This window comes from Dendrobates tinctorius, unplaced genomic scaffold, assembly GCF_039654945.1.
Source record: "Dendrobates tinctorius isolate UK_male_01 unplaced genomic scaffold, ASM3965494v1 ptg000147l, whole genome shotgun sequence".
NCBI lineage: Eukaryota > Metazoa > Chordata > Amphibia > Anura > Dendrobatidae > Dendrobates > Dendrobates tinctorius.
In genome coordinates, this window is record NW_027361814.1 from 16,744,659 (window position 1) to 16,759,296 (window position 14,638).

At 45.8% G+C, this 14,638-nt stretch overlaps 1 protein-coding gene across 2 annotated transcripts in view; it reads left to right on the top strand.

Annotated features, from left to right (window-relative positions):
• LOC141049752 (alpha-2-macroglobulin-like protein 1) overlaps positions 1 to 14,638 on the top strand; it is a 164,499-nt gene that overhangs the window by 104,594 nt on the left and 45,267 nt on the right. For both annotated transcript variants that reach the window (XM_073546479.1, XM_073546478.1), the window contains 3 exons: positions 5,305 to 5,425; positions 6,561 to 6,645; positions 7,555 to 7,780. In XM_073546479.1, the coding sequence (XP_073402580.1) occupies positions 5,305 to 5,425; positions 6,561 to 6,645; positions 7,555 to 7,780 (432 nt within the window). The remainder of the gene's footprint in view (positions 1 to 5,304; positions 5,426 to 6,560; positions 6,646 to 7,554; positions 7,781 to 14,638) is intronic.

A 14,638-nucleotide genomic window follows, 5' to 3' on the forward strand; every position in this document is an offset into this window, starting at 1 on the left:
GCGTTCCAGAGTTATGACCTCATAAAGGTACAGTGGTCAGAATTGTAAAAATTGGCCCGGTCATGAACGTGCAAACCACCCTTGGGGGTGAAGGGGTTAATATAGGATCGCATAGCCTCATGCTCGGGTACAGATAAATTGAAGAGCCGACCCTTGGGAAATTTACACCCCGGGCTCAGTTCAATTGCACAGTCATAACTCCTATGAGGAGGCAGAGACGCAGACTCATTCTCACTAAATACATCATAAAAGTCCGCCAAATAATCAGGAACATCATGCGACTGAAGAGAGGTGGAAAACACCGGAGCCTCACTAAAGGCACACCGACAACCCCAACTCACCACAGACACAGATTTCCAATCCAAAACTGGATTATGAATTTGTAACCAGGGAAACCCCAGAACAATAATATCATGCAGATTATGTAACACCAAAAACCTGCAATTTTCTTGATGGTCTGGGGCGACCCGCATTACCACTTGGGTCCAAAACTGAGGTTTATTTTTAGCCAAAGGAGTAGCATCAATCCCCCTCAAAGGGATAGGCGTCTGCAGAGGTGTCATCGGAAATCCACAACGTTTAGCAAAATCCAAGTCCATTAGGTTTAGAGCTGCTCCCGAATCCACAAAAGCCTTGGCGGAAAATGTGGACAGGGAGCAGATCAGAGTAATAGCCAGAAGAAACTTAGGTTGAACACCACCAACAGAAAACGTGTGTGCAAGGCGTTTCTCGCGTTTAGGACAGACAGAAATAATATGTGAGGCATCTCCACAGAAAAAACACAACTTATTACGCCTTCTGAACTCCTGACGCTGCTCTCTGGAAAAAACTCTATCACATTGCATAGGTTCAGACATCTGTTCAACAGGTGGCAACACCTCTCGTGCAGCTCTGCGTTCGCGCAAACGCCGATCAACCTGAATGGCTAAAGACATAGAATCGTCAAGACCAGAGGGAACAGGAAATCCCACCATAGTATCTTTTACGGCTTCTGACAACCCCTTCCGAAAGAGAGCAGCCAAGGCATTATCATTCCAGGTAGTAAGTACTGCCCACTTTCGGAATTTTTGACAGTACAATTCTGCAGAATCACGACCCTGGTTCAATGCCAGCAGGGTCTTTTCAGCCTGATCAATGGCATTAGGTTCGTCATACAACAACCCCAAGGCCTGAAAAAATGAGTTCACATTAGTCAGAATAGGATCATCTGGTTTCAAAGAAAACGCCCAATCCTGGGGATCGCCACGCAGCAAAGAGATAACAATTTTAACCTGCTGCGCGGAGCTCCCTGACGAGTTAGGCTTCAAGGCAAAAAATAATTTACAATTATTTTTGAAATTCAAAAATTTAGACCGATCCCCAAAAAATACATCAGGTGTAGGAATCTTTGATTCAGCAGCATGTGAATGAGCAAGGTAGGCGGAAATTCCCCGCACTTCCGCAGCGAGCTGCTCCACACGATCAGACAATTGCTTTATCTCCATTGAGAGAAAAAAAAATTCCCCCTACGGCCTCGGAGATATAGAGGAAAAAATATACACACCTTTTTTTTTTTTTATATACAATTCTTTCCTGCAATTGAGTACCCTAGGATCTGCGGTATGGCGGGTGATTCTGTTATGATTGAGTCACCGTAGGAGGCAAAAATAGAAATGCTAGCTAAGTCCAGAAAACCAGAGAAGTTGGCAGCTATCGGATTGCAGACCCCTGAAACTATCAACACAACTAGCAGTAGCCGTGGGGGGCTCCTACGATGCCCTAGGCCCCTCGATCACAGCCGGAGGACTACATAGCCTAAAGACAGAAAGGGAAATCTAAACTGCCCCAGAGCAGACCCCAAAGCAAAAGGCAGCCCCCCACATATAATGGCAGTGAAGCAAGAAGAAAGAACAAAACACAGACAGAAAGATAGACTGAGCAAAGATGGGGCCCAAGCTAGCTTAGATAGGAAAGGACAGGAAGGCTGCTCTCTGCAATCCGTGAAAAAACCCTATGAAAATAAGAGCCAACAAACTGACAGTAAAAAAGGCCCTGAAGACGCTAGGCTTCAAAAAAGGCTATGACAGTACTCAGGAATATTCTGAAGACAGAGCAACAGGCAAAAGGAGATTCAGCTCACCCCAGCAGGGAATGGCAGAATCCAGAAAAGCAAGGAAAACAAAACACTAATGCAAAAAGGCAAAGCAGAAATCTTAGCTTTAGATGAGCAGGAATCAGACTGGTTTCCTAGAAGTCCACAGAGAAATCACCCGCAGGCCAGAAGGGCGTCGGCAGCCTTATATCCAGTCATTAACTCCACTCAGCCAGTCATCATCATCAGCCCCAGGTGTTTGACAATCAGGCTCACTACCTTTCTTCACCAGAAGAGGGAGTTCCTCGGGCCTCAGTAGTGAAGGGGAAAATGAACTCACAACAGAGGATGGTCTGAGTGCCTGACTTCCACAGATGGGGTTGTGCTCACAGCCCAACACCATGCAGGATACTTGGCATTTGCCACAGAACACCAGGATTGGCAAATTCGCCACTGGCACCCTGTGCTCTTCACAGATGAAAGCAGGTTCACACTGAGCACATGTGACAGACGTGACAGAGTCTGGAGATGCCATGGAGAATGATCTGCTGCCTGCAACATTCTTCAGCATGACCGGTTTGGCAGTGGGTCAGTAATGGTGTGGGGCCGAACAGCCCTCCATGTGCTTGCCAAAGGTAGCCTGACTGCCATTAGGTACCGAGATGAGATCCTCAGACCCCTTGTGAGGCCATATGCTGGTGCGGTTGGCCCTGGATTCCTCCTATTGCAGGACAATGCCAGACTTCATGAGGCTGGAGTGTGTCAACAGTTCCTGCAAGATGAAAACATTGAAGCTATGGACTGGCCGCCCGTTCCCCAGACCTGAATCCAATTGAGCACATCTGGGACATCATGTCTCGCTTCATCCACCAACGTCACATTGCACCACAGACTGTCCAGGAGTTGGCGGATGCTTTAGTCCAGGTCTGGGAGGAGATCCCTCAGGAGACCATCCGCCACCTTGTAAGGAGGTGGACCAGACCGTGGGTACCTGCATAACTGGTCTGGAACTGAAGAGGCTGCATCCTCTGTTTCTGGGGGGAAGCCTGAGGGAGGCGGACCTTCCCCTACTGCAGGAGGGAAGGAGAGGAGAGACAGAGTTTCCTGCTGACAGAGGAGGGTAGGGAGAGCCCAGAGAGAGCACACTGACACAAGGGTATAAGAAGGAAAAGCGCACGCTACAGCAGGAGTTGGTGCCAAGTAAGTGCAACACGCAGAGGAGAGCGCGCTCTGCTTCCCCCTCCAGAGAGTGCTGGCCCTGTGACAGGCTGTGATGCTGCTGCCCAGAATAGGAGCTGTGTTGCTGGGGGAATTAGCTGTGTCAGCAGAGCAGAGTGTGCAGAGCCGTGTCAGCAGAGCGGATTGTGTGGAGCTGTGTCAGCAGAGCGGAGCGTGCGGAGCTAAGCCAGGTACCATACAATAGGAGACAGTGAGTACCACACCCGCTCTCCCCAAGAGTGACCGCATACTCAAGAGACCTGCTGCTGAGGATTGAGACAGACCGACAGTACGCGGTGATTGCCCTCTGTGTAAATGTGGTGCCGCCAACCTCTGTCACCATAGGAGACTCCCTTGACAAGCCTGAGACAGTCGCTAGTGCATGCAGGCCGGCATGCGCAGAGACTGATCTGAGCCCCTGAGAATAGTAGCTGGACTGACCAAGGAGCGCGGCACTGTGTAGACTTGTGACTAAGAGTGGTGAGAGCAGGACCTCTGCTCACCACCCAGCATCCTGTTGTTTTCCCCGGAGGCTGTTTCTTTATCGTTTACAGAGACTTGAGACTGCATGTGCCGCTGTTGTCGGTGCCACCATTGGATTCCCACCTGTCAGAGACTGCGACGAGACAACCCGCACCGCTGTTGCCGGTGCCACCGTTGGAACCCTGTACTCCCTCACAACAGAAGACTACAGTCTGATAAGTTTAACCTCTTCATTACTGAACTTTCGTTCGTCCCCCACCTACTCTGCCAACTTTCCAGTTCTGCCCCATTCCTCGTCGTCACCCTACAATCCCTCACTCACTGCGTGGAGCACATCCCCCTGTAAATAAAACTGTTTAACCCTTGCTCTGCCTCCACGTGCGTGACTGCATCCCACTTTCCTGCAGGTTTTTACAGCCTCATCAGGAGCATGCCCAGGTGTTGTAGAGAGGTCATTCAGGCACGTGGAGGCCACACACAATACTGAGCATCATTTTGACTTGTTTTAAGGATGTTACATTCCAGATGGGATCCACACACTCTCAACATTCAACTTTAATTTTGTGTGTGGCTCCAAATCCAGGCCTTCATTGGTTAATAAATTTGATTTCCATTGATGATTTTTGTGTGATTTTGTTGTCGGCACATTCAGTTTTGTACAGAACAAAGTGTTCAATGAGAATAGTTCATTCATTCAGATCTTGGATGTATTATTTGAATGTTTCCTTTATTTTTTTGAGCAGTGTATATATAAAACTCAAAATCTGTAGTAGCCCGCTCTATTCAAATCCACAGTTCTCACCTGATTTAGGTGAAATTTGGCACGCCCCCTCTCCACCCACAGGAGCAGAATACTGCACACGTTACATTACGCTAGCGTCCCCCATCATGAGATTGGGGCCCCCGAAGTTAGGCCCTATACAGATTAGTGACTTTACACAATGTTGTGAACTACTCCCTTGTTTGTAAGTTTCTTTTTTATAGTAAACTTGCTTTGATAAGTCATGCTACCCTTCGCTAAGCTCTATACACTTTTTGGAAAAATTTCATGTTTGGCACAAATGGGAAAAAAAGATGCAAAATTTTTGCACAACTACAGTTAACCAAGCTAGACAGAGGCAAAAGTAATGAGAAAGGAATAAGAAATAGACACGCCTAAATTACAAAGGTTTCCACTTGGATAATTGGAACATAAGAAGATTTCAGGTATTGTTTTACTGATTGATTACAGCAGTATTCGCTTTATAGGTTTGAAGTTCAGAATAACCAGGAGAACAACAGCACCTTTTTCTGCATGGATTTTCTATGTTTTTAATATTTTTCTTTTCTTTGTGAATCCTAGATTAATAATAATTATTGACTTTACCTAATATTGTGGAATACTCCCTTGTTTATGTTTTGTGTTTTTATAGTAAAATTTTTCACAAATATCACTTACAAAAAACTGCCATAGGGGGAATGATAAATGACCCCCAGCAGCTCTGAAAGGAGGAAACATCATTATTCACATGTGTATTCTTTATTAATAACAGCAAAGCAATCTGAAGATTTTTACAAATACTAAGATAAGAAAACCCGTGACGTGCGCTGCTCCGACCGTCACAAGGCGCATCTCCAATCAGCGTAAGAAAGTCGTGTCACAGAGTTCTCCCGGTATGTACAGTATATATCTTTCACCTATAAGAATTTACTGTACTATCCTCTACTTGTAGGGAAAGTTGTTTTTACTTGACTCCTGTTAGTTTTCACCTATGTGCCTATCCATTACAAAGACTAAATCACAAGATCATTCTCAACCCAATCAAAGAAAATACTAGGGTGGGATTATGGAGATGGTACATGGGGCAAGAACCCTGGAGCCTCTACACCTTCACCACATTTTCTGGTAAAGTTGTTCTTCCAATGTTCCCTATTCAGCTATTCTAGTTATGTTCCCAGCAGTCACTATTTATGGTGGTAGTTTGAGTTTCTAGGTTGATGTAAAAGAAGGGTCCTCTGACAGCCATTGGTTAGGTCTATTTAACAAAAAGAGGTGGATCTCAGTTTTGGAGTCTTTGTCGTTGATTTGGTTGTCTGCCAAAACTCCAGTTGATGATAAAGGAGAAGGATTGTTCACAGAGATGAGCAAATGGATTTGATGCAAATCAGGGGAGAGATATGCATAAATACTGAATAAACTGTACATAAGGTGTGCGACAGCGCAGCACTAAAGTACAGTAGATTAATGTGCCAAAGAAAAAGAGAATAGTGACCTAAACCTTTTTAATGGCAATTAGAGACTTTAGAGCACTTTTGATTTGTCACTAATCGAATTTTCTGGGAAAATTTGGCAAAATTGGAGAATTTGAATTTTAAAAAATTTGCTCATTTCTAGTTGTCAGGTTAAGGAAAACCACTTATTTTCTAATAGTTTTTAGGGCTTTTCTAATTAAGGAAAGGGTTCCCTTGTTCCAGACATTCTCTTGATGGGAGTGAGGAATAAAAACTAAAGAATTTCTCTCTCTGGAGAACGTTCACATCCGCGTATTACACTGGCAGCTCATTGTTTGGGGAGGAGAGTGTAGTTCTTAATTTCTCCAGTAGTGGTGCTGCAGGATAACAAAATACTCGCTCAAGGATTTCCCCGCAGATCTCACACAGGTGATCACTGATCTGTTTATCATCAAGGGACACTTTTTACAGAAAGAGATTGATAACTCCATGTTTACGATTTGCACATTCTCTTTTTTTGATTGTGCTGCGTTTTCATTCATGTTTAATATCTTGCGATGTCATTGCTTCTCTACAGATTCAAAAAGTAAAGAAGAGAAGAAAAAGCCTATGAAAAGAAAAATTTTCCCGGAAACATGGCTCTTTGACTTAGTTTCTGTGGGGTGAGGACATGTCTATGTTTTCTGTAGATTTTAAGGATTTCTAGAAAAGACCCAGACTATGTCTTTATTTTCTCATAATCAGTATTCAGGGAAAGCAACTGATAATATAAGTTTGATCATTAGATAACACTCATATAGGCAATTAATCTAGATATTTCATAGGAAAGTATACATTCAGGAATCTGTAATGATGTGCACACTGTAATGATTCCCATGTATTACCCAAGCAGGTAGGTTGTCATGATATTTCACATATGTGATTTGGATACGCGTGGTCACATGCTGACACGTCTCATTTGACTCTATTCTCTTCTATGAGACTAGTCAGCATGTGACCACAAGTATTGAAATCGCAAACATGCGACCAATTGACCGCCCACCTACAAGAGTAACACAGCACACTGTCATGATTCTGCAGTCACATAAATTAACTGTAGATTTTTCTTTTAAGACCATATCATTCCCTTTAACTGATTACTTATGATTAATTTGCTGATGAAATTCATCCACAAAAGATCAGGTTACAGCCTGCAGCCCAAAGATATCTATGGATAGGAGAGGGTAAGGAACATGGAGCAGATGTATAGATAGAACAGGACCTCCTCTTCTGTGTGTGCAGCCAATGTAAGGCATCGTAGCAGCTAATCCACACCTCCCAGGAGCCGAGCTTAGGGATAACTACAGATAAAGCCTGCATAGCACAAAACTGCAAGATACATGGAGAAAACTGCAGGATATGAGTGATTCCACAATAATGGTATACCATATACATCCTTACTCCTGGACATCAAACTTTCTATTATGGGAGTAAGAAAATTAGACATTGAGACCTAAAAAGCTCAGTGATATATCCTGTATGTATTTTTATTTTAAAGCAATTTGAACATAATGTTTTTTCTTGCTTTTCAGTCCACAAGGACATATTACATTAAACCTGACTACCCCACATAGTATCACCACATGGGAGACGGATGCATTCTGCCTGGGCAAGTCTGGTTTTGGGGAGGCCAGTGGTGTTGGACTCAAAAGTTTTCAGCCATATTTCATTGACCTGATTTCCCCTTACTCTGTGGTACAAGGAGAGGAATTCACCATCACTGCCCACGTCTTCAGCTACATAAAGGCCTGTATGATGGTACGGAAAATCAGATGGTGATGTTGCATTAACTCTTTCCTCTATGACTAATGTTTCTTTTTGCATATTTGTTTTTTACTTCCCTTCTTCTAAGCCATTAACTTTATTTTTCGGTTTACAAAGCTTGATGGCTTAATAATTGCAGAATCGCACGGGGTAATTCACCTTATATTTTGATAGACCAGACATTTGCTCAAATGATGCTCAAATACTAATTATGTTTTTTTTTTTTATTATTTCTAAACTTTGAAAAGGAGGTTTTTTAAACTGTTACATTTTGTTTGTATTTTTTTATTTATTTTTTTTATTTCTTACTTTATTTTTTTAGATCACCATATTGCAGCATATACTGGTATGGTACAGGTTCAATTCCCGAGCCTGCTTCCTACATTCGTACACAAATAGACAATGCCAATTACATGCTACGTTGAGAATAGCTTAAAAAAAACACTTTCATAGATTAATGATAAAAATAAAAAGGAACTAAATAATACTGCTTTTCAGTCAGCAGGAATTCCTGCTTGGTTCAGAAAAAAAAAGCTTTGACCGACCTGAACTGAGGTCTCAGGATTCATTTCCTCCAGATTATTTAATTCTGAACAGTACATGACAACAGAACTAGGAGTAATCAGGGGCTGGATTGGTAGTTCTGCTCAAGTCATTTGCCTAAAATCCAGTGTCAAAAGTGGTCTGAATTTGAGTAGACAAAAGGGATAAATGGAGAGAATTCTTTATATATTTCAAGAATTTATTTTTATATGAGACAGTATGAAAAAAAGTAGCAGGTCAATATTAAAGGCAAAGTCTTTGAAATTTTTTTGGTTTCTTCTGTATGTTTACCTTTAAAGAAATACAACCACAGTTTTGGTAGTTACCGAGTTTCCCCAAAAATAAAACCTAGCATGATTTTACCCGATTTTTGAAATATGCTTGAAACATAAGGCCTACTGCAAAAATAAGCCCTGGTTCCCGTCAGAGCCAGCGTTATGGGGAGAGGGCAGCAAGGTGTGCAATTGCCCAGGGCCTTGGGCACCTAGATTTTCTATTCTGATGTTTAAACTGCTTAAGTACCTTTGGTGACATCATGGTCATATGACAACGATGTCACCAAATGTCTTTTAGATGCAGGAGTCTAGAGGAACTGAAAAGGATACAGGCTGGTAGGTGCCATATGTGCTCTGCTGTGTGTGTGTCTGTGTGGGTGTATGTGTATGTAAGGGGGTACAGAGGACAGTTTATATCCTGCACATGCTTCTATGCCTCTGCCAGTGCTGGTATATCTGACATGTTGGTATGTCCTACAATGTGTTGTGTATATATACAGTATATGTTTTATCTCATATGTCTGATAATGCTGAAATATGGTGTAACACAATGTACGTATGTTAATATGTAGGGTAAATGTAGAAATCAGATTAGCCCACTAGAGGGGGCACGATAATAGGTTAAGATACAAACTAGTTAGTTAGGAGGGGCCAACTGTGGATAAGCTAGAAGAGTTTCCTGGGTTCAGGATAGTAGGGGATGGAAGCCCAGCCAGGGCAGTTGTGCCCCGCAACATTGAAGCAGAAGAGCCCAGCTCATCCAGGGGCTAGGCGCTAACGGTCACTTGAGAGGTGGAGGAATACAGGGCAGCATGATGACTGCTAATTACGTGGGATCAACCCCAAATGTCCAGGGCAAAACGGATAGGGAACTCCTGAAGCAAGTTGGGCTGACCAGACAGAGTGCTGTGGCACCAGAGACAACAGTACGACCCTGCGATATTCCTGGTGGCGTAAGAGACAACATAGCGAAAGGAAAGGTTCTATTGTGTGAAGAATCCTGTGTTGAACCTGTGATTAATCTGGACGAGATGAGAAAAGAACTGAGTAAAGTTGTTTAAAATTGGACTTGAACTCTGCCTGTCTTTGCATGGTACTTAAAGAAAGAAGCCTCTGGGTTGCCCTCGCACACCAAGGGCAGCGGGGTACTCGGTACCGGGCCGGTGTCAAGGCGGGAATGTGTCACAGCAGCGGTGACCCGGTCCATGGCCCTGGGCGCCCAATATCAATGGCGGTGATGTTAATGGTGTTAAAGTATATTAGAATAGTTTGTGACGCCACCCGTGGTGTTTAGCAAGTAAGATGTTGAGCCAACGCTGCATGCAGATCCGCTGGGACTGATGGTGTGGTGCAGCAAAGATGGTGTAGCTCCCCACAGGTGGAGCTGTAGTCCCAGGGCAGTGTAGGTGCAATGGATGAGGAGAGGCGCAGAATGGTATGGAGGCTGGTGCCCAGGTGTAGTGGTGCGGGAATAACTGGAGGACACCCGAGTATGCGGTTCCAAAGCTTTACTCACTGTTCGCAGTTCACTCAACTGCCTGCCTCCGTACTGTGTTCTCCAGGTCAGGGCTCCAGCCAACCTCCAGGCAGGATAGGATTCTCCCTTCCACACTCCGCCAACATGTACCTTACTGAACAACTCCTCCAATGCGCCTTTAGGTGCGAAGCACTCCAGTACTTAGTTACCCTGGAATGCCTCTCTCTAGGTGTTCCTAGTCTTTACTTGTATGACAGACAGCTGTAGCCTGCTTCGGGGACTCCTCACTGCGTCCCGGCTCTCTATTCAGTTGCTGTTGTGTCCCAAGTCTATGATGGGAGCAAGGCGTTAGCGGCTCACTACTCCTCCGGTGTCTGTTGCCGGACATAAAGATCCAATCAACCTCTGGGACCGGGCCCCGGCCTTTGCGCTCTCTGGACTGGAAGGGTTCTCTATCTTTCTTCAACCAGCTTCCCACCGTCCTTCTATTCTCCTTCGTTCCGATCTCTGCTATCTCTCTTATGGAATCTGTAGTCTCCGCTCTACCTCTCTTTCTCCTCTTCCTTCCTTAGGGAGCTCGTTCCACTAAGACCAGTCCTCAGCCTCTCCTGACTGACTGCCCTCCTCCGCCTTGAGCTCCTCTCAGGCTGACCTGCTGTCAGCCTGCTCTCTCCCTTTCTCTGACCCTCGTCTGACTGACCTCCTTTCTCTGGGACTCACCCCAGACTGACCCGAAATCCTACACCTTCCCTCTCTTTTATATCTAACTCCACCCGCCTCCACAACACCTCTCGTGTTACGAAGCCAGGGACCACAAAAGGCACCCTATGACCTTTCCAGCATAAAGCATGGATGGGTCCCTGCTGAACTATCCTGTGTGTGGGGTGCAGGTGTTGGAATGTGGAAGGAGTTCCCACCTTACCTGGATGGTGGGGCACTACACCTTAGGAGAAGGTGCAGTACCTATGTGGCGACTGAAGCCTCAGGGGCGCCACACCTCCAGCAGACCAGAGAAGACTCGGATGTGCAAGTAAGTGAATCACCAAGTGCACTACCCGACAAACTGGACAATATATTTATGTGACGGAGGACCAGGGTGTGCCAGAACCGCAAATGCCTGGCATGACTACAGCCCTGGCCCCTGTTACACTTGGTGTAGTTTGACAGGATCCAGTAACCTTGCAATGTGAGGATGCCTTTAATCTGATAAAGAAACGCGCATTGAATGTGACATATACCCTGAAATGTGAAGATGCCTCTAATGTGACAGACGCCGGGTGTTAGGAGCCGAGATTCTCCAACTGCACGGGCTAGATTCCAAGCCTTGGCTGCCTCTGCGGTCTCCCATTCTGTTTCGACTGCAGTGGAGCCTTCTCAGCAAAGACTTCGGTCTCAGCTTCTTGCTCAGAATCGTGCTGTTCGTTTAGTTACTGCTGGCTTTCCAGCTACAGCGATAGTAACTAGTAATAGGCAGCGGCAAACAGATGTTCCTGAGGCTAAGTTCAGGAATCACCCTACTGAGCAAGCTCGTGAGGTGGCGACCTCTCATTGGTGGTCAGTTGTCAGCTGCTCAGGTCCTGATGCAGTTCCGAATTGGTCCTTGCACCAGGTCCGGTCTGAATGGACATGAGCATGACGTATGAAAGGTCCTCTGGTGCGCACTCCCGTGCACTAATATCACTCATGTTTCATGTGTCTGTGTGAACACAGCATCTGTTTGATCCTTGTCAGCATGTGCTCAGGGCCAGCAGTACACCATTAGGAATTCCGGCTTATCCGGAGAGGAGTTTGCTTGTGTGGATTCAGGGCTGGCTTCGAGCCATTAGAATTCGGGCACCTCCGGAGAGGTGTTCTTTGTGTGCACTCCCTGACTGTATGTGATCACAGTAGCTTATATCCATGAGTGGGTTACTTTTCCTGTGAAGCTAACAGGGGTTAGTATCTAGCGCCAATCCTCTAAACTTTGCGCCAAGCAGTGCTGGTCTGTTTAGAGGCAGTTCTATTTCTGTGTTCACCCCTCTGAGAAGTTATCAGAGTAGGGTAATCTGCACTCAGTCCACACAGGGTGACGTTTAATCCTGTGTGTTCTTTCTGATCGCTTGCTGCACTACTCCGCCATTACTCACTAGCAGCAGGTTATCATCTCTGCGATCCGCCAACCCTAACACCAGGAATGTGACAGCTACCTTGAATGTGACAAACGAATATGCCTTGAATGTGACAAAGTTGGCGACACTGAATATGGCAAAGGTGGCTGAAAATGGCATGGTGACTGAGGACAACTCCAATCCCACCCCTCGTGGGCGTCCTGACTTGAAAATGGTGTGAAATTCTATCTGGCAGAGTCAGCGGTTTAAGCTGGAGATGCATACCCCAGTGAACAGTGGTGGATTCGATGGAAGAGAAGAAAGCCTCAGCCCTTACAACAGATCCCAGAAGAATGGGCGGGGTCCGATGAAGAACGGACGGAGCAGCTGGAAGCGGATCCATCCTGGAACAGGTGGAGTCCAGAAGAAGACCCCATGTGCAGCTGCGCAGCGCCATTGCGAAGCACGGCACTGGCAGCAATGGACCACTCCTGTACACGATACTGCAGTGAACCGGAAGGAGAGTCGGCCCTGGAGGAGCCAGAGCCGGAAGTGGAGGAGTCTGAGACGGAGGGCGCAGCCGATGTGGCGGAAGGATCCGACAGTCACGGAGAGATCGCAGTCGAGATGCTGGAGCAGATGGTGGTGAGTGAGCTTCAGTCCCAGGCCCCAGAACCCAGGTCCATGCTCGGCAGCACCTCGTCCCTCGGCCCGTCATGTTATTACCAGGAAGCAGAGGGTCCCTTCCCATCTCCCGGGCAGGCCGCATGGATCGCGGGGGTAGTTGAAAAGAAAAAACAGCGGGAAAGGGAGATATGGGCAGAGTTGCACCAACCAGGAGGGGGCACAATGGCCGGACGGCGTACCAGTGGGCAGCTGGTCTACACAGACTCATCCCATGAGTATGGCTTCAGCCATGAGGTAGACACTAACATCAAAGTCTACGTTAACTCCAGTTTGGTCAGATTCGGCCCCTGAGGAAAGGAGATTGGGTCTTCTTTTTCAAAGAGGATGGTCCTCGGTGGTATTTTGCCGTGGCCATTAGCCTGTGCCAGGAGGATGACCTGAAGCTCTATGCCGGCCCGTAACAGGCACAGTCGACCCCCTGTTCCCTGGTTGCTGAATGACCAAGTCCTGCCCCTCTCCTGTCATTGCGGCAGGAGCACATGACATCTGCGGCTGCAGAGCTGTCACCAATTACTGGAGCACGGGCGCGGAGCTCGATGTGGAATAGAGCGGCACGGGAAATGAGTCGCTGAAAAGTGGATGGCATTTGCAGGAGGAGTGGTGCTTGTTGCACTGCAGTGGATTGTTTTGCGTCTCTGTATGCAAAGGATCCCTGAAGCAACAAAGTCGGGTGCAGTGTGGCCGGTACGGACCACTGTTGAAAGTTGAACTTTGTTGTTGTTTTTCCCAGTTCTTTTGTGCACATTGCGCATCCCCTGCTGGATTGCAGGACTTTAGCCCTGCAAAGTTACACACCCCGGAACTGAAAACAGACTGTTTGTGGCTGCTGTAAAGGACTATTTTAACGTTGTTATGTGTAACTTGCATTTTATTCCTAGGAGAGCGTAGCACACATGTGTTTTAAGAGCTGTACTCCGTCCAAAGGAGGAAGGTGGCAGACCCCCAAAGGACTGAAGACCTGGTGAGCAGGTCAGGACAATTTAACATGGACTGTGTTGAGTTAATGTGTACGTGCTCGGGTCATGAGAATAAAAGGGACTGGAGCCAATTGGACTCAAGGTGCTAGCTGGAGGACTGTAACCAGGCACCTGTTTTTTTAGGCTGTTGAATAGTAAGCAGACTCTTTCTTATGTGGAGCCAAAAAGACTGTCTCCGGCTGTAAAATCTTTTACAGGAATTAAATGCGTGTTTTACGGACTCTCTCGTGTTGAGCCAAAGACTTCCTACCTGATTTAATTGTTTACCTCCCTGTGTGGAGTATTTTTACAGAAAAAATTAAAGTTGCATTCTACCAGCACTACATGGTCCGGGACAACCATATTGAAAGGAGGGAGGTGTGTAAGGGGGTACAGAGGACAGTTTTTACCCTGCACATGCTTCTATGCCTCTGTCAGTGCTGGTATATCTGACTTGTTGGTATGTCCTACAATGTGTTGTGTATATATATGTTTTACCTCATATGTCTGATAATACTGCTATATGGTGTAACACAATGTACATATGTTAATATGTAGGGTAAGTGTAGGAATCAGATTAGCCCACTAGAGGGGGCATGATGAGTTAAGATAGGAACTAGTTAGTTAGGAGGGGGCAACTGGGGATAAGCTAAGACTACAGCCCTGTCCCCCATTACATGTATGTGCAGTGTATGTGTGTGTAGGTTTTTTGTGCAGTGTATGTGTGTGTATACACGTGCAGTGTATGTGTGATGACATAATTATATTTGAATAAATGTTGATTTCTTTGTTCAATAATTTATGTGGATTGTTGTTCATTTGTATAA